This window comes from Erinaceus europaeus, chromosome 9, assembly GCF_950295315.1.
Source record: "Erinaceus europaeus chromosome 9, mEriEur2.1, whole genome shotgun sequence".
Lineage (NCBI taxonomy): Eukaryota > Metazoa > Chordata > Mammalia > Eulipotyphla > Erinaceidae > Erinaceus > Erinaceus europaeus.
In genome coordinates this window covers 120,560,814-120,586,522 of record NC_080170.1, presented here as the reverse complement: position 1 = coordinate 120,586,522, position 25,709 = coordinate 120,560,814, and the positions used below count along the sequence as shown (strand labels likewise).

At 48.2% G+C, this 25,709-nt stretch overlaps 1 protein-coding gene across 1 annotated transcript; it reads left to right on the top strand.

The window, feature by feature from the left end:
* The first annotated feature begins 13,053 nt into the window (after positions 1 to 13,053).
* ATP5PO (ATP synthase peripheral stalk subunit OSCP) lies at positions 13,054 to 23,468 on the top strand. The gene is made up of 7 exons (XM_007519742.3): positions 13,054 to 13,164; positions 16,534 to 16,584; positions 18,549 to 18,659; positions 20,600 to 20,729; positions 22,564 to 22,676; positions 23,023 to 23,109; positions 23,288 to 23,468. The coding sequence occupies exons 1-7, from the start codon at positions 13,129 to 13,131 to the stop codon at positions 23,399 to 23,401; spliced, it is 642 nt and encodes a 213-aa protein (XP_007519804.1). The 5' UTR covers positions 13,054 to 13,128; the 3' UTR covers positions 23,402 to 23,468.
* The last annotated feature ends 2,241 nt before the right edge of the window (positions 23,469 to 25,709 follow it).

The window sequence follows — 25,709 nt, the reverse complement described above, 5'->3', positions numbered from 1 at the left end:
ATTTACTGTCGAATGTAAAACATTAATTCCCCAATAAAGAAATTAAAAAAAAATTTTTAAATATTTATTTTATTTATTTATTCCCTTTTGTTGCCCTTGTTGTTTTATTGTTGTAGTTATTATTGTTGTTGTCGTTGTTGGATAGGACAGAGAGAAATGGAGAGAGGAGGGGAAGACAGAGAGGGGGAGAGAAAGACAGACACCTGCAGACCTGCTTCACCACCTGTGAAGCGACTCCCCTGCAGGTGGGGAGCCGGGGTTCAAACCGGGATCCTTATGCCAGTCCTTGTGCTTTGCGCCACCTGCGCTTAACCCGCTGCGCTACTGCCCGACTCTCAAAAAAAATTTTTTTTAAAGAAAAAAAAATAGTGTTGTGGGAGGTGGCCCATGGGGTGAGGTGTTAGAGTCTCAGACATGAGTTCCAAGTTTGATGCCTGGCATCACATGTGCCAGAGTGATGCTCTGTTTCTCCCCCTTATTCCATTAGCAAATAAATAAATATTTTTTTTGCTGTAGCTATTACTGTTGTTATTGATGTTGTCACTGTTAGATAAGACAGAGAGAAATGGAGAAAGGAGAGCAAGAGATAGACAGACACCGCAGACCTGCTTCACCACCTGTGAAGCTACTCTCCTGCAGGTGGGGAGACTGGGGCTCCAACCAGGATCTTTACACCAGTCCTTGTGCTTTGTGCCATCTGTGCTTAACCCGCTGCACTACTGCCCAACTCCCATAAGTAAATCTTTTTAAAAAATAAAACAAATAATATTTTAATAAAATCATTTTTTTTTAATTCTTATACAGACCAGAAAAAAAGAGTAGAGAACTTTGTCACGGGGGGTTGGGAAGGGGGGAAGATTTCCTAAACCACTGGAAACATCCCAGCTTCCCAGGGACTGAAAGGGAGAGAGAGAATGGGAGTGTCTGCCCATGAGGAACTTTCCTTTTTTCTTTACTGGGGAGAGGGGTTAATGATTTACAGTCAACAGTAAAATACAGTAGTTTATACATGTGTAACATTTCCCAATTTTCCACATCACAATGTGATCCCCCCACCCTTGTCCTTCTCCACCATCAAGTTCCAGGACCTGAACCCCCCACCCCCAGAGTCTTTTACTTTGGTGCAGCACACCGACTCCAGTGCAAGTTCTGCTTGGTGTCTCCCTTTTTGTTCTTATTTTTCAACTTCTGTCCATGAGTGAGATCATCCCATATTCATCCTTCTCTCTCTGGCTGATCTCACTTCACGTGATTTCTTCAAGCTCCAACCAAGATGAAGTGAAGAAGGTGAATTCACCATTTTTTAATAGCTGAGTAATATTCCCTTGTGTATATAGACCACAACTTGCTCTGCCACTCATCTGTTGTTGGACACCTGGGGTGCTTCCAGATTCTGGCTATTACAAATTGCGGGTCTACACAGATCTTTTTAGATGTGTGTGTTGGGTTCCTAAGGATCTATCCCCAGAGAGGAAATGCAGGGTCATAGGGTAGGTCCATTTCCAGCCTTCTTTTTTTTTTTTTTTCTTTTTTTTTTCCTCCAGGGTTATTGCTGGCCTCGGTGCCTGCACCAAGAATCCACCGCTCCTGGAGGCCATTTTTTTCCCCTTTTTTTGTTGCCCTAGTTGTTGCAGCCTCGTTGCGGTATTATTGCCATTGTTGACGTTGCTTTGTTGTTGGATAGGACAGAGAGAAATGGAGAGAGGAGGGGAAGACAGAAAGAGAGGGGAGAGAAAGATAGACACCTGCAGACCTGCTTCACCGCCCGTGAAGCGACTCCCCTGCAGGTGGGGAGCCGGGGACTCGAACCGGGACCCTTACGCAGGGCCGGTCCCTGCGCTTTGCGCCACGTGCGCTTAACCCACTGCGCCACCGCCCGACTCCCTATTTCCAGCCTTCTGAAAGTTCTCCAGACAACATGTTCTCCACAGGGGCTGGACCCATTCACGTTCCCACCAGCAGTGCGGGCGGGCTCCTTTGTTTGTGGGGACATTTCTTTCCCGCCTGATGAAATTATCTTGAACTAGATGGTGCCGCTTGCTACCCAACCCAGCGAATATGCTAAAAGCTCGACATATACATTTGCCGAGGTTAACTGAATTTCACGGTATGTGAATTCAGCATCAGTGCAATTTAAAAGTCAAAACAATCGGAGTGACAATCATCATAGCATCACTGAAAAAAAAAAAGAAATACTAAGTCTGGGCATGGGAGGAAAATAACAGAGAGGTTTTCTTTCCTGCCTAAACTTTCTGACTGAGCTAAAATGACTCAGTTTCCAGGCCGGTGGCACCATCACTACTCGGTGTCACTGCCCTGCCCCTGTGGAGGCCCTGGTCCAGTGACACCCCCCAAGCCACTGCCTTGGGTGGAAATGTTCTTAGCTGCTCTGCCGTCAAACATGCGTGTCTTGTGAGCACGCTACCTGGCTTGCAACGTGATGTAGAAATTTGCTGCTGGCTGGGTTTTTTTTGTTTGTTTGTTTTTGTTTTTATATTATCAAGTGTTTTTTACTTTGCCGTTGCAGAGACCATGAAGGATACCGTTTGCAAATGTGGAAGTTAAATAATAATTTTCTCACCAGAATGCTTGTAGAATGCTTGTGGCCAGAGCCATCACACATCACCCTGCCTGAAACACATCAAAAAAAAAAAAAATTTTGTGTGTGTGTGTGTGGCGTCAGGGAATGAGTCCAGGGCTTTGCATATGCGTGCTGCTACTGCAGAGCTGCCTCCCAGGAACCTGTTTTCATTGTGTTATAGAGAGAGGGGAGACACACAGTTCACTCCACCATCCACGGAGCCCTAACCAGCAACCCCCCTACCCCCTGCCCCCCAAGTACCATCCATAGTGCTTCCCCATGGTAAGCTGTGCATTCTACCAGGTGAGCTGTCTCCCAGCCCACCTGTGGTGTTTCAACGGTCCACAGAGAATTTCAGTCACTTGTCAAGACTGACAGCTACCACCCCTGAAAGATTAACACCTCCTCAAAAAGCTTTTAGCAGGAGAACATAACTTGGGGGGAAAGTCCATGTCTCAGGAACATCAGCAGGAATCAATGCGGAAACTCCATAGAGTCCAGGATGCACTGCGTCACCAAAAAAAGGAGGAGGAGGAGGAGTAGAAGGAGGAGGAGGAAGGGGAGGAGGAGAGGGAGGAGGAACAGAAGGAGGAGGAGGAAGGGGAAGAGGAGGGGGAGGAGGAACAGAAGGAGGAGGAAGGGGAAGAGGAGGAGAAGAAGGAGGAGGAGGAGAAGGAGAAGAAGGAGGAGGAGGAGAAGGAGTAGAAGGAGGAGGAGGAAGGGGAGGAGGAGAGGGAGGAGGAACAGAAGGAGGAGGAGGAAGGGGAAGAGGAGGGGGAGGAGGAGGAGAAGAAGAAAAAGGAGGAGGAGGGGGAAGAGAAGGAGAAGAAGGAGGAGGAGGAGAAGGAGAAGAAGGAGAAGGAGAAGAAGAAGGAGGAGGAGAAAGAGGAGGAGGCGACAGGGCATGTCACAACTCCATTCGAGAGCTTCATTTCCAGCAGGTACCCAAACCGAGCCCTAGACAGGGCTGCCTCTCAGACAGGATAACTTCATTTTACCATTTTTCACCCTGTATTGCTGTAGTCCGATGCCAAGATATGACAGGAGGAGTTTCCTGTCTCCTCGAAGCAGCTTAGATGTAAAAGCAGCTCCTATACATTTAAAGCTTTGTCAGTTAAAGCAATTCTACCATTTCTAAAATTATTGGTATTATGGGTATGATTTATTTTGCTGCATTTTTAACCAAACACATTCAGAAAGTGAATGTCTTGCATAGAACAAAGAGAAGGAGACTCTTCAAACCTGCTTCACTGCTCATGAGCCTTGCCCCCTGCAGGTGGGGAACAGGGGCTTGAACCCAGGTCCTTGTGCATGGTAATGTGTGCACTTCACCTGGCCCTCATGTGTTTATTTTTCTAGGACAGAGAGAACATGTTGAACTATCTCCACAGCCTCCTCTTATCCTACTTCAAACCATGCAATAAACATGGTCTGCCTAGCTACAGATTTGGCCTGAGGCTCCCAAGACCACACCCCTAGTAACTCCCTCCTCCCTCAGAAATCCTAAAGACCTTGCTTTCTTCTAGCCTCGAGATTCTACACACAGAATTATTTCTTAAAAAACATTTTATGTATTTATTTATTAAACAGAGACAAATTTAGAGGACAGGGGAAGCTAGAGAGGGAGAAAGACAGAAAGAGACATCTGCAGCCCTGGTTCACCATTCGTGAAGCTTTCCTCTTGCAGGTTGGGGACCATGGACTTGAACCCAGGTCCCTGTGTACTGTGATGTGTGTGCTTAACCACGTGCGCCACCACCCAGCCCCTTCTACACACAGAATTAAAAACTCACAGAAATAAGTCTCCTGCCAGGCTTCCCCCCAGCAGGTGCACACAGAAAATGCAAAAACCACAGGCTTCTTGCTACTCAGAGCCATCAGAGCAGGGTCGCCTACAAGAACGGGCTCATTCATGTGTCAGAGAAACAGTGGCTGCCTCTACTCTCCCCACCTATGTCCTTCCCAGGCTCTGCTGCAGACATTGGCTCCAGGTGAAGGCATCAAACAGAAACCACAGAGAAGAGCAGTCTGGAGAACTCTCAGAAGGCTAGACATGGACCTACCCTATGATCCTGCAATTCCTCTCCCGGGGATAGATCCTAAGGAACCCAACACATCCATCCAAAAAGATCTGTGTACACATATGTTCTTGGCAGCACAATTTGTAATAGCCAAAACCTGGAAGCAACCCAGGTGTCCAACAATAGATGAGTGGCTGAGCAAGTTGTGGTATATATACACAATGGAATACTACTCAGCTGTAAAAAATGGTGACTTCACCGTTTTCAGCCGATCTAGGATGGACCTTGAAAAAATCATGTTGAGTGAAATAAGTCAGAAACAGAAGGATGAATACGGGATGATCTCACTCTCAGGCCGAAGTTGAAAAACAAGATTAGAAAAGAAAACACAAGTCGAACCTGAAATGGAATTGGTGTATTACACCAAAGTAAAAGACTCTGGGGTGGGTGGGTGGGGAGAATACAGGTCCAAGAAGGATGTCAGAGGACCTAGTGGGGGTTGTGTTGTTATATGGGAAACTGGGGAATGTTATGCATGTACAAACTATTGTACTTACTGTTGAATGTAAAACATTAATTCCCCAATTAAAAAAAAAGAAGAAGAATTCAAGAAACCTTAAAAAATAAAAAAAGAAAGAAACCACAGAGAGCCACCCAGCTGGTAAGAGGCAGGGTTTGGGGTTCTGGGTTGGGTTGGGGTTCCAGCCTCTGCTGAAAGAACCATCTATAGAGAGACACCTGCAAGTCCTGTGTTCCATCACCTCCACCCACCATCATTTTTTTAATCCACTCACCAAACATAAGAATGCTCTGTGTTGGGAGTTGACGGTAGCACAGCGGGTTAAGTGCAGGTGGCGCAAAGCACCAGGACCGGTGTAAGGATCCCGGTTTGAGCTCCCGCAGGGGGGTCGCTTCACAAGCGGTGAAGCAGGTCTGCAGGTGTCTGTCTTTCTCTCCCCCTCTCTGTCTTCCCCTCCTCTCTCCATTTCTCTCTATCCTATCCAACTACAACAATAAAACAAGAGCAACAAAAAAAGGGAATTAAAAAATTAAAAAAAAAAAAAAAGCTCTGTGTTTAGGGCTGGGGAGATAGCATAATGATGATGCAAACAGACTCTCCTGCCCGAAGTTCTGAGATCCCAGGTTTAATCCCAGCACCAGAAGCAGGCCGCTCTGGTCTTTTTCTTTGTGACTTTCTCTTTGTATCTCTCTGTGTCTCTCTGATTAAAATAAAAATTTTTTAAAAAATTAAAAGATTAAAAAAACAAAGATTTGCATGGCTGAGTTTCTGAGGCCCCTGCTTAATTCCTGCAGCAACCAAAAGCCAGAGCTGAACAGTGCCCTCTCTGATATCGCTCTCTTTCTTTTACTATTGTGTTTGTGTCTCTCTCTTTGTATCTCATTTTCATTAATAAATAAATTAAATATTTTTATGTGATTCGAATTCTTTACTGAAAAAAGAAACAGGTGCTGGGAGAAAGCAAAATGACTGCCGAAGACTTTCCTGCGCGAGGCTCCCAGGTTCAGTCCCAGGCACCACTGTGAGCCAAAGCTGAGCTCAGGTCCACCTCTCCTTTACCTCTCTCTCTCTTCTCTGTGTTGCTTTCTCTCTGTATCTCTCTCCTTAAAAAATATACAAATCACAACCTAACCAATACAACGATTGCCAACTCAACATGCTTCACTTCAGACTGTGTCCAGAGACTTCACGTGTGGAATGACAACCCTTCAGCTTCATTACTCGGGTGAGACCTTTCCTTTCATAGTATTCTCTAATTCCATCCCAGGTGGTTCACTTTCTAACAAAGTCCCAAAACCTAGATATAGACCAGGTTCTGTGAGCAAGAGCATATGTTCACACGTATCCGTAAACTCCTGCAAAATATATGCCTGAAAGCAGAAGTACACTAGAGTTTGCAGTGAGTACCCCCCTAACACTTCCTCTCCACTATTCCAAGCTTTGGGTCCATGATTGCTCAACAATTTGTTTGGCTTCGTATGTTAACTCACTTTTCAGTCATCAGGTTCCAGATGTCATCAGCATGCCGGCCAGGCTTCCCTGGACTGAAGACCCCACCAATGTGTCCTGGAGCTCCGCTTCCCAGAGACCCACCCCACTAGGGAAAGAGAGAGGCAGACTGGGAGTATGGACCGACCAGTCAACGTCCATGTTCAGCGGGGAAGCAATTACAGAAGCCAGACCTTCTACCTCCTGCAACCCACAATGACCCTGGATCCATGCTCCCAGAGGGATAGAGAGTGGGAAAGCTATCAGGGGAGGGGGTGGGATATGGAGATTGGGTGGTGGGAATTGTGTGGAGTTGTACCCCTCCTACCCTATGGTTTTGTTAATTAATCCTTTCTTAAATAAAAAAGAAAAAATATATATACAAAAAGAAATTTGATGAAAATTCAGAAAACTTAAAAAAAAAAGTGTTGTGTTTCTCATTCTTTCCTTCCTTCCAGTCATTACCACCTCCCAGGACAGAACACCCATTAAATAGTCTCACTTCTCCCCCAGCCGAGTCGGGAAAGAGATTTTGGTGAAGAAAATGTTCCTTCTTCCAAACCAGAAATGTTTCTCTATGGAGCCAGCTGTGGTGATGACTGAGAACTGAAGAGCTACAGGAAATTGAGGGGGAGATGGGGGCTGGGGGTGCAGAATGGGATAGGCTGGGGGGACTAAGGCTGGGGATAAGACCGCAGGACAAAACAAGAGATTGAAATAGTCTGGACCCCATGATTGCTCAACAATTTGTTTGGCTTTGTATGTTAACTCTCTTTTCAGTCACCAGGTTCCAGGTGTCATCAGGATGCCGGCTAGACTTCCCTGGATTGAAGACCCCACCAATATGTCCTGGAGCTCAGCTTCCCCAGAGACCCACCCTACTAGGGAAAGAGAGAGGCAGACTGAGAGTATGGACCGACCAGTCAACGTCCATGTTCAGTGGGGAAGCAATTACAGAAGCCAGACCTTCTACCTTCTGCAACCCTCAATGACCCTGGGTCCATGCTCCCAGAGGGATACAGAATGGGAAAGCTATCAGGGGAGGGGGTGGGATATGGAGATTGGGTGGTGGGAATTGTGTGGAGTTGTACCCCTCCTACTCTATGGTTTTGTTAATTAATCCTTTCTTAAATAAAAAAGAAAAAATATATATACAAAAAAAATTTGATGAAAATTCAGAAAACTTAAAAAAAAAAGTGTTGTGCTTCTCATTCTTTCCTTCCTTCCAGTCATTACCACCTCCCAGGACAGAACACCCATTAAATAGTCTCACTTCTCCCCCAGCCGAGTCGGGAAAGAGATTTTGGTGAAGAAAATGTTCCTTCTTCCAAACCAGAAATGTTTCTCTATGGAGCCAGCTGTGGTGATGACTGAGAACTGAAGAGCTACAGGAAATTGAGGGGGAGATGGGGGCTGGGGGTGCAGAATGGGATAGGCTGGGGGGGCTAAGGCTGGGGATAAGACCGCAGGACAAAACAAGAGATTGAAATAGTCTGGACCCCAAAACACAAAAAATCTGTATTAGAACATATCTCTCTCTCTCCCCTCTCCCCTCTCCCTCTCCCCTCTCCCCTCTCCCCTCTCCCCTCTCCCCTCTCCCCTCTCCCTCTCCCTCTCCCCTCTCCCCTCTCCCCTCTCCCCTCTCCCCTCTCCCCTCTCCCCTCTCCCCTCTCCCCTCTCCCCTCTCTCCTCTCCCTCTCCCTCTCCCTCTCCCTCTCTCTCTCATCGTTTTGGTTTTGCTTGTTCATCTCACAATACTCTGCTTTGTTATCTCTGCGTGAACATCCTCACTGAGGTTTGAATGGGGAAAGCTCCAGAAAGAAATTGAATGCCAGGTCAGAAGCTTCATTTATGTGGTGAAAGGGCGCCCTCTAGCGTCTGCATGATCCATCTGCAAACTGGACCGAATAGCACCAGCAGTGTGACCTTGAGCTCCAGGGTTTCAAGGTGAGTGTCACCACAGAACTAGAGGAGGGGGGAAAAAGAGGTCAGGACCTGGCAGGGTGACGGGTTCCTGAGATACCAGCTCCTCCCTCCGTCATCTTTTTAGATTTTGAGAGTCTGTGCTGCAGGCATGGCTACAACTCAAACAAAGGAGGAATAGGAGATAGCTCAGCATTGTCTGGGTTACCCCCTGGATTTGTTCACCCCACCTAGCACATGGAATTCACTACACCAGCTTATGGTTTGGTTTTATTTGGTTTAATTTTTCAGAGAGAGAGACCAGAAGACCACTTGAAATGCCAAGGAAATGAGCCTGAGACCTCACGCACTCAAGTGCCCAGCTCTATGGTTGAGTGTCTCTCTGGCTCTGTGGTCCCTGTGTTGAGAAAGTAAAACTGAGCAGAGCTTGTTTTGAACTGAAATTCAGCATGAAGAGGCTATGAAGACAGCTCAAGCTGTTAGAGCACCAACTTGCACGCCTGTGGTCTCAGAGGCTTGCAGGTTCAGTCCTTGGCACCATCTTATGCCAGAGCTGAGCAGAGATCTTGTCAGTCTCTGCCTCTTTGTCTCTCTCCTCTCTCTTTCTTGCCTCACATTCTCTCTTGCATAATAAATAACTAAACTTTTTTTTTTATAAAAGAAAAAGAAATTCCATGTAAAACAAAGAGTTGAAACTCGGTATCTGGGTTTTGCTTCGCCGCTGCCCTGCCCTGAGTGACCTTGGGCACCTCCCTGTGACTCCACTGGTCTCAGTGGTTAAATTAACCATTCTGGGTGCTGGGGAGCTAGTTGAGTGTCAGCACCAACGTGCATACCTGAGGCTCCTGAGGCTGCAGACTCAGTGGTGGCACCACCTTACGCAAAAGCTGAGCGGTGCACTGATTTTTCTCAACCCCCCGACCCTTGTAAATCTCTCAAAAAATAAATTTTATGAACAAAACGTCTTTTGAAATCAACTGTTTAAATATATTTATTGATTTATTGAATAGAAACAAAAAGAAATTGAGAGTGAAGGAGGGAATAGAGGGAGAGAGAAACTCTCCTGCCTGAGGCTCCAAAGTCCCAGGTTCAAACCACCCACACCACTGTAAGTCAGAGTTAAGCGGTTCTCTGTTTAAAAAAAAAAAAAAGTAAAAAGAAAACTGAAGTTCTTGCAGTTCAGATTATTGTCTGAAAAAACATTAAGAGACAACTTATCTAAATATTGGCAATAGCTGACTCCAGCAGAAAAGACAGTAATTACATCTTTGCTCTGTTTCTGAATGCCTGAAAGTTTTGTATAAGGATGAGAAAAATTATTCTCTAAATAGAACTGTACGTATTTATGGCCACTATAGTATATTTATAACAGCCAATATCACCCAATGGACATTCCCAACGGCAGATGAGTGGGTAAAGATGTGATTCAAACGTGTGTGTGTGTGTGTGTGTGTGCACACATGCGCTATGTACACACATCCACAGTACAGTACCACTCAGCTGTAAGACTGAGACCTTGCCGGGAGTCCCCCGGTAGTGCAGCGGGTTAAGTGAACATGGCGCAAAGCGCTAGGGCCGGCCTAAGGATTCCAGTTCGAGCCCAGTTCGAGCCCCGGACTCCCCACCTGCAGGTGGTCGCTTCTCAAGCGGTGAAGCAGGTCTGCAGGTGTCTATCTTTCTCTCCCCCACTATGTTCCCCTCCTCTCTCTATTTCTCTCTGTCCTATCCAAAAACAACAACAGCTATGACAACAATAACAACTACAGCAAGCACAACAACAAGAGCAACAAAATGAGAAAAATAGCCTCCAGGAGCAGTGGATTTGTAGTGCAGGCACTAAGCCCCAGCAATAACCTTGGAGGCAAAAAAAAAGAGAGAGAATGAGACCTTGCCATTTTCACCAACATGAAGTTTTGCTAAGTGAAATTACTCAGGAGAAAAAGAAATATAATCTCACTCCTGTGTAGACTATAAAGAAAGTAAAAGAACACACAAAATCAAATGAAAGCAAGCACAGAACTGAGGTCACCGAAGGGGAGTGGGAGGAGGAATGGAAGGGCGGAGGAGCTCACTGTTGGTTGAAGGTACTGGAATTTTTGGTGGTGAGCATGGAGTGCTAACACAAATCAGGAAGAAGTGTGAGCTTGTGCCTCTAAAACATACAGCCTTATAAACTAGTGTTACTGGGGCCAGGTGGTGACATGCCCGTTAAAGCAAACATGTTATAATGTACAAGGACCTGGGTTCAAGCCCTTGGTCCCCACCTGCAGGGGGAAAGCTTCATGAGCAGTGAAGCAGAGCCACAGGTCTCTCTCTCTCTTTCTCTCTTTCTCTATCTCTTCCTTCCCTCTGATTTCTCTGACTCTACCAAGATAAATAAAATACAAGAAAATAAAATAAACCACCTCAGTAAAAAATAAAGGGGAGATGAGAAGAGATGAAATCAGAGGTCATTTTTTTTTATTTGTTTGTTTTTGGTTTTTGCCTCCAGGGTTATTGCTGGGGCTTGGGGCCTGCACCATGAATCCACTGCTCCTAGAGGCTATTTTTTCCCCTTTTGTTGCCCTTGTTTTTGTTTTTATCATTGTTGTGGTTATTATTATTGGTGTTACTGATGTCATTGTTGTTGGATAGGACAGAGAGAAATAGAGAGAGAAGGAGAAGACAGAGAGGAGGAGAGAAAGATAGACACCTGCAGTCCTGCTTCACCGCTTGAAGCGACTCCCCTGCAGGTGGGGAGCCAGGGGCTCGAACCAGGATCCTAACACGGGTCCTTGCTCTTTGTGCCACCTGCACTTAACCCGCTGCGCTACCATCCGACTCCCCAGGTTTTTTTTTTATATATAGAGACCGAGAAATTGAGAGGGAAGGGAGAAGTAGGAGGAGAGACAGAGAGACACCTGCAGCCCTCCTTCACCACTTGTGGTGAAGCTTTCCCCCTGCAAGTGAGGACCGAGGACTTGAACCCAGGTCCTTGCGCATGGTAGTGTCTGCACTTAACCAGGTGCACCACCCACTGGCTCTCTAGTCGGTTTTAAGTGTCAACAATTCAAGCACTTAATGTGCAGCTTGACGAAACGAGAATCCGTCAAGAAGCCCAGCCAGTCTATCTTGGCGTTACTCTCGATCGCACTCTGTCATTTCACGAACATCTCATAAAAACTGCAGCAAAGGTGGGCGCGAGGAATCACATCATTGCAAGACTGGCCAGCTCCTCATGGGGCGCGAGTGCTTCCACACTACGATCATCATCTCTGGCATTATGCTATTCCACTGCAGAATACTGTGCCCCAGGATGGTTCCGTAGTCCCCATGTCCACTTGGTCGATTCCAAATTATATTCCTCCATGAGGATAATTTCTGGAACCATCCGTTCCACCCCGGTTCCATGGCTGCCAGTTCTTAGCAACATCGCCCCGCCAGATATTCGTCGGGATGCGGCATCATCTAAGTTCATTTCCCACGTCTACGCTCGACCGGACCTGCCAATATACGCGGAGATCTTCGCCCACCCTGTCCAACGCTTGACGTCTCGTCACCCAATCTGGTCCCCTACGCCTACACTGAACTTCTCTGTTCCAGACTCTTGGAAACAGAGTTGGCAGTCAGCTGAGGTCAAGAACAAACACCTCATCACAGACCCCTGCAAGCGTCAACGCGGCTTTGACCTAGCACGTTATGATTGGGCCCTCCTCAATCGCTATCGAACAGGCCATGGCCGGTGCGCCGCTATGTTCCATCGCTGGGGAGCCAGAGACGACCCGAACTGCCCCTGCGGCTCCAGACAGACTATGACCCATATAGTCAACGACCGCCACCTCTCCAGATTCAAAGGAGGTCTCGAAACTTTACATCAGGCTCAACCTGACGCTGTTGACTGGCTACGGAAGAAGGGCAAACGCTAGAAGAAGAATTCAAGCACTCAGAGGACAAGCCAGGTCATGTTATGCTCAGGTGAGGAGTGTGGAGGGCTGTCACAACCTAGTTAGGAGCCATCACATCCCAGGTGAGAGGCTGCCACAGCCCAGGTTTTTGTTTTGTTTTGTTTTGTTTTGTTTTGTTTTGTTTTGGGGGGGTACACAGTGTCCGCTCCTAGATTATAAGGTACAGCTTCAGAAACTGATCTGTGCCCCATCCTTTGTCATGGTGGAAAAGACAGCAAAGAAGATGCTAAATGCTGAAGGTGAGATAGAACAAATACCACCTGACATCTCTAAATGGAAAACTTTATTAATTATTTAAAATTGACTTACAAAACTAAGATAAAATGGGGGAAAATTAACTGTACACAATAAGCCCAATTCCTCAGCAAGCACAACTTAGCCAGCAAATCGAAGATTTCGTTGGATTTTTTGTTTGTTTGTTTGGTGATTGCTTTTTGTTTTCCGACACCAAGCAAGCCCATAACCCCCCACACACACTCCCTGCCCTGAGGACTACAACTCCCAGTCTGCATGAGCCTTCTGCACATGCGTGCAAACGCTGTCCGCCTACATTCCCCAGCAGGCTGAGCGGCTACGCTGACGCGCGCCTGCGCCCTGGCGTCTCTCTCGCTCCTCCGATTCAGGTTTGACCTACAGCCGCCCGGGGAGAAGATGGCGGCGCCCACCATGTCCGGCCTGTCTCTGCAGGTGAGAGGTCGGAGATCCTGGAATCCCCCGGGGAGGAGACCTGCTGGGGTGACCCGTTGCTGAGTCCCGAGCTTCACGGTGCAAGGCCGCAGCCGGGGCCACGCGGCGGCCTCCATCAGGGTCTTGAGGCCCTCGGAGCTGCACCCCGGGGCGGTGGGTGCGGGCCTGGCGGGGGCCCGGGGGGAGGCGCGCAGGGTGGAGGGGGCTGCACCCGGGGGGGGGAGGGGGATTCACTAGGGGGGGAGGGGGCTGCACCCGGGGGGAGGGGGCTGCACCCGGGGGGGAGGGGGCTGCACCCGGGGGGAGGGGGCTGCACCCGGGGGGAGGGGGCTGCACCCGGGGGGGAGGGGGCTGCACCCGGGGGGAGGGGGCTGCACCCGGGGGGGAGGGGGCTGCACCCGGGGGGAGGGGGCTGCACCCGGGGGGGAGGGGGCTGCACCCGGGGGGAGGGGGCGGCACGACGCGCCCCCAGAGCGTCTTCTCTTGCGGCTGTGACCGGCCCTGCCTGGGACGTCTTATGAGGCGGATGTCAAAGCATTTTTAAAGAATTATTATTATTATTAGTGGTTTAATCGTGATTTCCGCGATTGTGAGCTAACGGGTGTAAGTAAACCCACGCCGTCCCCACCACCCTCCATTCCCTCCATTGGAAACTGCAGGGCTCTCCCAAGGTCACAGATGTGGGCTATTGATTTTATATCTGTCTCTATATATTTGTTCTTTTTTTTCTCTCTCTCTTTTTTTTTTTGTAATCGTATTTTACATAGTTTTTAAAAAATTATTTATAAAAGGAAACATTGACTAAACCACAGGATAAGAGGGGGCGACTCCACACAGTTCCCACCACCAGAACTCTATCCCATCCCCTCCCCTGATGGCTTTCCTCTTCTTTTCTTCCTTTTTTTTTTTTTCCCTCTCTCCCTCCCTTCAGCTAAGACAGCAGAAGAGGTTATTTATTGTACACGGGTTACCTTCAGCCACAAGGAGAGCAGAACTAGTCCAGAATGACAAGCCCAAGGCAAAGGAGCACACGGGCCGTGTCCTGGTGTGAGCAGTGAAGGTCCCTCGAGAGGGTCGTAGGATCCAGTGGGATGAGGTTCTCGCCCCGCTGCAGCACGAAGTCCAGTTTGTCCCAGCGCCTCTGGCCTCCGGGATCCCTTTTTTCTGCTCCCGTGGCTCCCATGGGCGCACACGTCTACTTGGGCCTCTGCCTCATCTTTCTTCTCTTGCGTGTCAGCCTGCGCATTCGCTTCTTCCTCCACTTGGCTCTCATCGTGCAAAGGGTTCTAGGAAGATGGTGCGAAGGCCAAGAGCTTTCCTATTCTTTTTTTTTTTTTAATTTATTTATAAAAAGGAAACATTGACTAGACCATAGGATAAGAGGGGTACAGATCCACACATTTCCCACCACCAGAACTCCATATCCCATCCCCTCCCCTGATAGCTTTCCTATTCTCTATCCCTCTGGGAGCATGGACCCAAGGTCATTGTGGGATGCAGAAGGTGGAAGGTCTGGCTTCTGTAATTGCTTCCCCGCTGAACATGGGTATTGACAGGTCAATCCATGCTCCCAGCCTGCCTCTCCGTTTCCCTAGTGGGGCAGGGCTCTGGGAAATCGGAGCTCCAGGACACATTGGTGGGGTTGTCTGTCCAGGGAAGTCTGGTTGGCATCATGGTAGCATCTGGAACCTGGTGGCTGAAAAAAGAGTTAACATATAAAGCCAAACAAATTGTTGATCAATCATGGATCTAAAGGCTGGAATAGTGCAGATGAAGTGTTGGGGGGTCCTCCACTTTGTAGATGGCTAGTAGGCATATTTTAGTTATATTCCAAAGGGCCTGTGGCTATACTAGTTTTTTGTGAGCCTGAAATCTGATTTTCCCCCCCTAGGGTCCCGCCTTCTCGTCCTTTCTAAGCCACACATACACCTGTCACCACTTCCAGTTGTCCTTCCTTTTCTTCCTCTTCTCTCTGGATCCTGATGGGGGTTCAGGGCCCTCTGGTTATGTTCCCCCAACGTCTCCCCCTCAGGGAGTCTGGACCGAAATTCTTTCTGGGGTGCAGAAGGTGGGAGTCCTGGCTTCTGTCATGGCGTCTCTGCTGGACGTGGGCGTTGGCAGGTGGATCCAGACCCCCAGCCTGACAACGATCCAGTTTTATGCCATAATGCAAAGTCCCTCCTCCGCTTTCCGCTGCAGTTTCCAATGGAGATGATGGGGACCCAGAAGCCTGGTGGCGGGAATGGTGTGGAATGGTACCCCTGTTGCTTCTATGACTGTCTGCCTGTATTTCTGCCCATCTCCCCCCATGGTCCTGCTTTGCCTTTTTAACTTTTTGTTTATTTATGTTTTTACTCCCTTTTGTTGCCCTTGTTTTATTGTTGTAGTTATTATTGATGTCTTTGTTGTTGGATAGGACAGAGAAATGGAGAGAGGAGGGGAAGACAGAGAGGGGGAGAGAAAGACAGACACCCACAGACCTGCTTCACCACCTGTGAAGGGACTCCCCTGCAGGTGGGAAACCAGGGGCTTGAACCGGGATCCTCACACTTGACGACTCCCTTTCTCTGCCTTTCTAAGTCACACCTGTAACTGACTACTTCGGAATGTCCTTCCCTTTTTTCCTCTTCTCTCTCTGGGTGCTGACGGATTGGGGTTCAGAGCCCTCTAATCATCATCCCCTGACATCCTGTTAGATGATTCTCTAGGGAGTCGGGCTGTAGCACAGCGGGTTAAGCGCAGGTGGCGCTAAGCACAAGGACCCGCATAAGGATCCTGGTTCAAGCCCTTGCTCCCCACCTGCAGGGGTGTAACTTCACAAGCGGTGAAACAGGTCTGCAGGTGTCTGTCTTTCTCTCCCCCTCTCTGTCTTCCCCCTCCCCTCTCCATTTCTCTCTGTCCTATCCAACAATGACAACAATAATAACTACAACAATAAAACAACAAGCAACAAAAGGGAATAAATAAATAAAAATAAATATAAATATATATATATATATTTTTTTAAAAGATGATTCTCTGAACATCAAAATTCTCATTCGCTCTCCTCCTGGTGTGCTAGACTCAGCCCGTTGCTAGCGAGCTGGTTAGTAGGACCATCAGTGAGCAACTTGCAAATGGAGGGTGTCGTAAAGGGATTAATAAGTAGTAAAGCTAGATAAGCAATGATAGCGCAGAATAAAATATGGTACTTGAAGAAGAGCGAGTAAATAAGAAAGGCCTTCAGTAGTCATGACCATCTCAGCCTCGGGTCCACTTTTCTGATGATGCTAAGAAGTGAAAACTGTGTTCAGTGCTTTTTGTTTATTTGTATAAAGGCCGAAATTCTTCAAAGCGTCTCATTTGCTGTACTTGGCTTTATTTTTAAAGGTGCGATGCTTCGGTACCTCTGTGGCCAGGCCGTTCGCCAAGCTCATGAGGGTATGTTGACTTCTGTCCCTTTGGGATTGTAGAGTGTGAGTGAATCAGCAGTGTAACCGTGGCATGGGTCTGTGTGTTGCTGTCCCAACTCCTGTGCGTGATCACAGTCACTAAAACTCAGTACTGCTGAGCGCATTCCCAGCGTGACAAACTGGAAGTACGAAGATCTCTGAAAACTCCCTGACGGTGGTGAGAAATCGCTGGTCTTCCCGTTCATTTCACGAAGAGGTTGCCAGGGCTGGGAAGATTTGCCCAGGGCGACCGCGGTTGCTTGGAACATGACCCTGGATGCAGGATCTTTGCTGTGCAGACTGTTTTCCCATTACAACTGTATGGTGCCACTAAACAGAAGCACTGCTGATACATACTGTGTTGTGTGGAAGCCCTCCGTTTATTGTGAAAAAGCACTAAGCACCAGGATGGGGCGGTAGCACAGCGGGTTAAGCTCATGCGCTGCAAAGTGCAGGGACTGGCGTAAGGATCCCGGTTCGAGCCCCCAGCTCCCCACCTGCAGGGGAGTCACTTCACAGGCGGTGAAGCAGGTCTGCAGGTGTCTGTCTTTCTCTCCCCCTCTCTGTCTTCCCCTCTTCCCCTCCTCTCTCCATTTCTCTCTGTCGTATCCAACAGTGATATCAGTAACAACAATAAAAAAAGAGGGCAACAAAAGGGAAATTAAATAAATATTTTTTTACAAAAGCACTAAGCACTTAGGAAATTGCCTGGGGATCCCATTAAGCTGAGCACTAGCAGTGCACTCGATAGGGGAGATTTCTCTTGTTCCTCTGCAGTGGATAAAAGTCAAGGCGTGTGGGCTTCATAAACATTCGCCATCTTGGCTCCTGATGCCACTTGTTAGCATTTAAAACCTCCCGTGCTTGGTACTCAGTAGTTAGAGGAGTGAGAAGGAAGCACGGGCTCTTCTCAGAATGAACAGTTGGCTCAGAGGTGGTTAGAAAGGAGCTTAAAGCGCCTTGATCCTAAGCCCCTTGGGGTTTCTTTCATGTGGTTTTGTTGGCTAAAGCCAATATTGATCGGCTTCTGGCTGATGGTGCCAGAGCTCCAGCCTGCGACTTCTCCCAGTGATGGTCCTGTGTGCTACCACTGTGCTGCTCTGTTGGCCGCCAGCCCCCCACCCCCCCCCCCCATTTACTTACTTGTTTACCAGAGCACTGCTCAGCTTTGACTGATGGTGGTGCTGGAGGGTGAACCTGGGACTTCAGAGCCTCAGGATTGAAAGTCATTTGCATAGCTCTTATGTTGTTGCCACAGCCCAGATCCTTCATTTTAAATATTTTATTTATTTTAATGGTGTGTTTGGGGTGGGGGAGGTTTTATGGCAGTGCTAGGGATTGAACCTAGGACCTCAGAGCCTCAGGCATGAAAATCTTTATGGAGAACTGTAGGCTATCTCCCCAGCCATTCAAACCCTCTGTTTTAAGATGAGTTGGAAGCTCAAAAATTTTGAGTGCCCCGACCAAGGAAGCATTCTGAATTCATTAGGAATGGTCTTTGGGCAGCCAGGTGGCACACCTGGTTAAGCACTCACATCACAGTGCGCAAAGGACTCTGGTTCAAGCCCCTGGTCCCCACCTGCAGGGGTAAGCTTCACAAATGGTGAAGCAGGGCTGCAGGTGTCTCTGCCTCCATCTCCCCCTACCCTTTCAGTTTCTGGCTGTATCTGTCCAGTAAATAAAGATAATTAAAAAAAATTTTTTTTTTAAAATGGTCTTTTGGTGGGGGTGAAAATAGCATAATGGTTATGCAAAGAGACTCTCGTGCCTGCGGCTCCAAAGGTCCCAGATTGAGTCCCCTGCACCACCATGAGCCAGAGCTGAGAAAGAAAAAGAAAGAGAAATGGTCTTTTGGACAGCTGTTAGGCCACATGTTTGAATCAGAAGCACAAGGACAGATATAAGCACAGTACTGTCTTCACTTTCTCTCCCTCCCCCCGCCCGCGCGTAAAGCCTCCAGTCCAGGTGTACGGGGTGGAAGGTCGCTACGCCACCGCTCTCTATTCTGCTGCGTCTAAACAGAACAAGCTGGAACAAGTCGAAAAGGAGCTGTTGCGAGTAGCAGTAAGTAGCGCTCTTGTTCATTATGCTTAAGTTCCTGTGGCACGTTTTCCCTGGCGCCTGGCAGAAAAAGAACTGCCCCCCAAAAAAGCCTGTTTCCTGTAATGATACTGAGAGTAATAACACAGGCTGCCGTTATTCAGAACCAGTTTTGTAGAAGTATAACTGAGTACATGTACAAATATTAACATCGGGGACCAAGATTTCAGACCAAGAGAACAAGACGTGTAAGATCTAAAGTGTGAGAGGGAGTCGGCCTGTAGCGCAGCGGGTTAAGTGCATGTGGTGCAAAGCACAAGGACCGGCATAAAGATCCCAGTTCGAGCCCCCGGCTCCCCACCTGCAGGGGAGTCACTTCACAGGCAGTGAAGCAGGTCTGCAGGTGTCTGTCTTTCTCTCCCCCTCTCTGTCTTCCCCTCCTCTCTCCATTTCTCTCTGTCCTATCCAACAACAACATTGAGAACAACAATAATAACTACAACAGTAAAACGAGGGCAACAAAAGGGAATAAATATTTTTAAAAAAATGCGAGATACTAATTGAAGAAAAGTTTCCATTTCAGAAAAGAATTACAAAATCTTTGAAAAAGTTTATGCTTGCATTCTAAATATTTCCAAAGCAATCTTTGGGAAATATCACACTTCTATTTTGACTGGGAAGTTGAGTTTCCTGGTGCGACCTCCCTTCAGTTTTCATTATTCTGTTCCCCAGATGTGTCCTGAGAGGGTACTAACAGAGTAACTGAAGGGTTAATAATAGAGGCGTGTAACTGGGAGGTGCCCCAGTAGGAACGGTTGTTTGGTCCTTTGGGACTCTAGGTGTTGGGAGTTGTGCTTTGCCCCTGGATCCAGACCTCCGAGATTGAATAGAGTGCAGGTGACACGGCGGCAACGGCAATTCCTGCCTTTTGTCCATTTTCCCTGCCAGACTCATTGAGGCTGTTCTAGAGCTCAGAGAGGTCTCTCTCAGGGCCGGGTAGTTCTCTGAAGAGGACAAGATCAGCATGAGCGGAGGAGGGAAAGACCCTTTGCAAGAGAATCCTGCTCTGTTGCAGTCAGCGTGTTTTTAGTACTGCCCTCGAGTCTCTTACTTTGTGAAAAACTAGAATGTAGGGCACTGTACCCTCATACTACCCAGTAGATACACTACCTAGGTGCGCCCCGCACACCAAGCTCTGTCACGAGTTCAGTCTGCTAGTGTGGTAGTGTCTTGAGAAGCCAGAGCACAACTCAACGTGTGATGCTGGGGTCAAACCAGGAGGCATGCTGGTCCTCTACCAGCTGAGCTGTTTCCCTTGCAGCTGGTTGCTTGGTATTTATTATTATTATTATTATTATTACTATCATCTTTATTTATTGGATAGAGACAGCCAGAAATAGAGAGGGAAGGGAAGAGAGACACCTGCAGCCCTGCTTCACCACTTGCAAAGCTTTCCCCCTGCAGGTGGGGACCGGGGACTTGAACCTGGGTCCTACTGCACTGTAACCTGTGCACTCAACCAGTGCACCACCACCTGGCCCCCTGCTTAGTATTTTTTTTATGATCTTTCATAAGAAGCAAAAGACATTCTAACGAACTTCACAAAGTACTGTCAGACTTTGTCAGGAAACAGCACATCCCACCAAAGTAAAGATGATGGCGTATAGTATATTCTTACAGTCTGTGAACACTGTATAAACTTGCCTTCATCTTTCGAAAAATACATAAAGGAACCAAGTGGTGGCTTACAGGGTTGCGCACACACATCACAGTGTACAAGGACCCAGGTTCAAGCCCCGGGGCCCCCCACTTGCAAGGGTAGAAGCTTCATGAAATCCCTCTCAATTTCTTTCTGTCTGTATTCAAAATAAATAACTAATTGTTGTAAAAGAAATACACGATTCATACAGCTTATATATATATGTCTCCAACAACTGTAAGAAATTATTCTCTGGTGCTTGCAGCAAATCTTGAAGGAGCCCAAAATTGCCTCTTTGATTCTGAATCCCTACGTGAAGCGCGTCACTAAAATGAAAAGCCTGAGTGACTTAACGGCCAAAGAGAGGTTTTCTCCCCTGACCGCCAACCTGATAAGTAAGTCGTGCGTCTTTTTCACCCAGAGTCTCCCGGGAATGCGCCCCTAGGCCGAGAGCAGCACTGCCCGGAGCAGTGAGGCGCCTCAGGACCCACCGAGGCCAACTGAGTGTGAGTCTCAAGCCACTGAACTGTGCACGTTAAGCGAGGCCCGAGGTGTCAGAGCATCCGCGTGCACAGTCAGTGGCGTTGACCTTGGAGACCAGTGGGGTTCACGCCAAGAAAATGGTTCGTGGCCAGCAGCTCTGCCTCTGTCGCCCAAGACTTGCAGCCTTAGGAACATGGAGACTGTCTTGCAGACTTCCAGAGTGCACTCAGAATGCGAGGTCGAAGGAAGTCTCTTCAGGTTGTCATCACTGAATAGAAGCAGGCCGTTAACTGGGGGATTTTTAGGCAATCTTCAGAATCCATGGCCGAAGTGAACATCAGATTGCACAAGAAACCTTACAGATCTCTTACCAAGTTTAATACTTTTTTTTTAATGCAGTCTCGGGCTGGGCGGTGGCGCCCCCAGTTAAGCGCACATACTACCAAGCACAAGGGCCTGGGTTTGAGCCCCCGACCCCACCTGCATGGAGGATGCTTCATGAGCAATGAAGCAGGTCTGCAGGTGTCTCTCCTTTTCTGTGTTTCCCCGTCCCCTTTCTCTGTCCTAGCCAATAACAATAATAAAAAAATTAGAAAATGCAGCCTCTTTTTAAACATGGGATATCATTTTGTTGTTTTTTATCATTCGTGATTTAATTCTGGTCTACAAAATCACACTTTCAGAGGTCATTCCTCTGTGTGTCACTGTACCCCCCTATTTATTTATTCATGAGAGAGACAGGAGGAGAGAAAGAACCAGACATCACTCTGGTACATGTGCTGCCGGGGATCGAACTCAGGACCTCATGCTTGAGAATCCAGTGCTTTATCCACTGCACCATCTCCCGGACCGCTTTTTATTTGTGACTGATTGATAGTGGGTTACGAGATGATAAGATTACATCAGAGTTTCGAGTCTCCACTCTCCCTCTTCTAAAGCTAACTAAAGATAGTCTCAAAAAGTCTTAGAAACAATTTGTTTACTTCTGGGGCGGGTGTTGTTTGATTGTGCAAGTCCCTGTGTATCACATCTCTAGATTCCACCTGTGAGTGAAACCATCCGGTCTGTCATCTCTTTACTTATTTCCTAAGCATCAACACACCTCCAGTTCCATCCATGTTACCCCAAAGGACATGATACTGTCTTTTGATTGCAGAATAGTATTCCATGGAATATATATCCCGTAACTTCTTCAGCCAGTCATCTGCTGACGGGCATTTAGGCTGCTCCCACTCTTTGGCTCTTGTGAATGATGCAGCTGTGCACATAGGGGTGCATGTGCCTCTCTGAGTTAGTGTTGGTATTGCTGGGTCGTAATTTCATTCTTGTTTGTCTGAGGACTCTCCCTCCAGACTTCCAAAGGCACTGCACCAGTTTGCATTCCTACCAACAGTGTAGCAGGGTTTCTTACTCTCCACGTCCTTGCTGACATTTGTTCCTGCTTTTATTTTGAGAGAGAGAGAGAGACCGACCAGAGTACTGCTCAGCTGTGGCTTATGATGGTGCTGGGGATTGAGCCTGGGACCTCAGGTGTCTTCCCCAGCCCTTGTTTGTTTTGTAGGCCATTGTCACAGGTGTGAGGTGGTCTGATATACTTCTTCTTACATGACAAGCTACGTCTTCTCCACCCACTAAGTTTGAGAACTTGGATGTAGTGTTTGATGGTCACAAGTTTGAGTTTGCCATCAAGGTGAATGACCTGTCATTAGTGGATTTCACGTCACCGAGACCCCTTCACTTTCCCAGATCTGCTGGCTGAAAATGGCCGTTTGAACAATACTCCCTCCATTGTCTCTGCCTTCTCCACCATGATGAGTGTCCACCGCGGGGAAGTACCTTGCACAGTGACCACTGCATCTGTAAGTGATGGATTCTCAGTGCTGCTGCCTTGGGCTTTGCACAGAGAGGGAAGGTGGGAGAACTAGTGGAGACAGCTCCATCTATTGATGCCTTCCACATGCTGCATACCTCCTTGTTCCTTCACACGGGAAGAGCCGTGTAAATTGAAATGAGCTCCCTTACTTCACAGGCGAGGGAACTGAGACCCAGGGAAAATGAGTCACTTACCCCCGGTTACAAAAGAGGGACCCAGCATCTGAGTGCATGTCACGTGTTTGCCTTGGAGCTGTGTGTCAGAAAGGGGTTTCTGTTTCGCTTTATGCAGATTTATAGAGTGATTTTTTTCTTTTTTTTTCTTTTTTTTAGGCTTTAGATGAAGCCACTCTTACAGAACTAAAAACAGTCCTGAAGAGCTTCCTAAGTAAAAACCAAGTGTTGAAATTGGAAGTGAAGGTAGGTTTTTAACTAGATATGGTATGTTTCTTCAAATTAGTTGATACTTTAAAATAACGGAATAGGTTTTTTTTTTAATATGGTTTTTTTTTTTTTTTTTTTGGCTTCCCACCTTTCCATTTGATACTGCAATGGCGATTTCTCTGCTTTCACATTTCCACCCTGTTTTCTTTCTTAGACTGATCCATCAATCATGGGTGGGATGGTTGTCCGCATTGGGGAGAAGTACGTCGACATGTCTGCAAAAACCAAGATTCAGAAGCTGAGCAAGGTCATGCGGGAAGTTGCCTGAAAGGGTCGGTTTTCGGTCTATGAAAATTCTAAACTTGGAACAACAATAAAATGCTTCCTGAACAGAATACACCGTGTGCTGCTCCTAAGTAGAAACGCCAGGAGCCTTGTGTTCTGCCTTTGCTCTCACCGGCCTGCTCCTTTACAGGTCGCTGTCTGTGGAAGCCTGTGTCCATTAGGAGGGAGAGCCGAGTCAGCGAGGCCTCACTTTTTCCCAGGCACTAGTCAGTGTTTGCTGAATCCTCTGTCCTTGGTGTCTGAGCCCAGCGCGTAGGGATGTGGCAGCCCACGGGTGGGGCTGAGGTACCGCCAGCACCTGGCATCGTCAAGTTTCGACTGCTGGTGCCATTTCTGTTCGGGGGGGACCTTGACAGTGACTCTGTCCCAAGCCCCAGAACCCACGCGCGTCAGACACCCAGCAGCTGAATCAGATCTGCCTAAAGTGCCCGAGTTCTGTTCGGTTCTGTCTGTTCAGACAAGGACTTCAGCCTTGGGGCGTTTCTCCTTGTTCCGAGCCCGTAGCAATCATGACAGTCCTGCTCTCCATGCTCCCTCCCTATGTCAGGGCACCAGTCTGCCAACAAACACTCATCCCCTCTCCCCTCCTGGGGGCAAAAGTCCCGGGCAGCTGTGCACGAGCCCTGACTGTCCTCTGACCTACAGTGTGACCAGCATGGAAAATCAAAGGACTCTGCTCCCTAGGGAAGCGGCCAGGGGAAAGCGCACATAGCACTAGAAGTCGCTGAACTCTCTGGCCCTTCAGTTCTCCGAGGTCTCTCTAGCAAAACCTGTACTTTCTCAGCAGTCAGGGAAGTGGTGGAGCCGGTAGAGCACCGAATCTCACGCTGGAAGCCCCTACTTTGATACTTGCCTCCGCGTGTGCAGCCTGCTGCTCTGACCAGCTTCCTCGGCGCCTGTAAATGCAAAAGCAAAGAGCGCGGCCTCAAGTATGAGGTCCCAAGGGCCAGGCCCGGCCTGTGCAGATAGACTCCTCAGCTTTACCTGCTGTCACGTGGCCACCGCCGGTCAAGCGGTAAGACAGGTAGCCCAGCAGGAGCAGAACCTTTGCTGCCACCGTGACCATGTTAGTCACTCGCAGAGAGGAATCCTTCTGGCCTGTAGTGACTGGGGAAACCTAAGAGCCACTCGATTAAGAGTCCATTTAAATTTAGACTACAGGGGGCTGGACGGTAACACACCTGGTTGAGCACACAGGTTACAGTGCACAAGGACCCAGGTTCAAGCTCCCAGGCCTCACCTGCAGGGAGCAAGCTTTGTGAGTGGTGAGGCAGGGCTGCAGGGGCTGTCTGTCTCTCGCAGCGTCTGTCCTATCGGATAACTGTGGGCCAGGCACTTGGGGCCTTTAAAGCACCAGGTGGTTTCATACACAGCAGCAGCCATGAGCCATCTTGACTAGAGCTGCTGTGCGCTGGGTGTTAGTCTGGGGCCCATGGATGTGTCTTGAAGGGGTCCTGTGGCAGGTAGCTTATCTGGTGCAGCGGATACTACCAGGCATGAGGGAGTGGGTTCAGCTCACCACCCCCATCCTCACCTGCAGGGAGGAAACCGCCAGTGGCAGAGCGGTGCTGCGCCAATCTCATTGCAGCCTTTTCGTGTACCTCTGTCTCTCACCCTTTCTTAGAAAGGCAGGGGGAAGGTGTTGGCGTGAGGAATGGTGGAACTGTGCAGGTGCTGAACCCTGGCAACAGCCCCAGGGGCTGACTCGACTGAGCCCAGGCCTCAAGAGTACGTAAAGCTTTCAGTTTGAGCCTCAGTCCACATGGGAATGCCATGAGTGGTGAAATGGTACTGTGTTTTTTTTTTTTAATATTTATTTTGCCTTTTGTTGCCCTTGTTTTTCATGGTTGTTATAGTTATTGTTGTTATTGATGTCCTATCCTGGATAGGACAGAGAAAAATGGAGAGAGGAGGGGAAGACGGGGAGAGAAAGACAGACACCTGCAGACCTGCTTCACCACCTGTGAAGGGACTCCCCTGCAGGTGGGGAGCTTGGGGCTCGAACCGGGATCCTTCCGCCAGTCCTTGCGCTCCGTGCCACATGCTTAAACGAAGATTTTTAAAAAAATAGAGGGCAATGGGGCTGGGTGGTGGCGCACCTGGTTGAGCGACAAGTTACCGTGTGTAAGGACCCGGGTTCGAGTCCCTGGCCCCCACCTGCAGGGAGAAAGCTTTGTGAGTGGTGAAGCAGGGCTGCAGGTGTCTGTCTATCTCCTTCCCTCTCGATTTCTGGCTGTTTCTATCCAATAAATAAAGATAATAAAATAAAAAAAAAAATAGAGGGCGGCAAG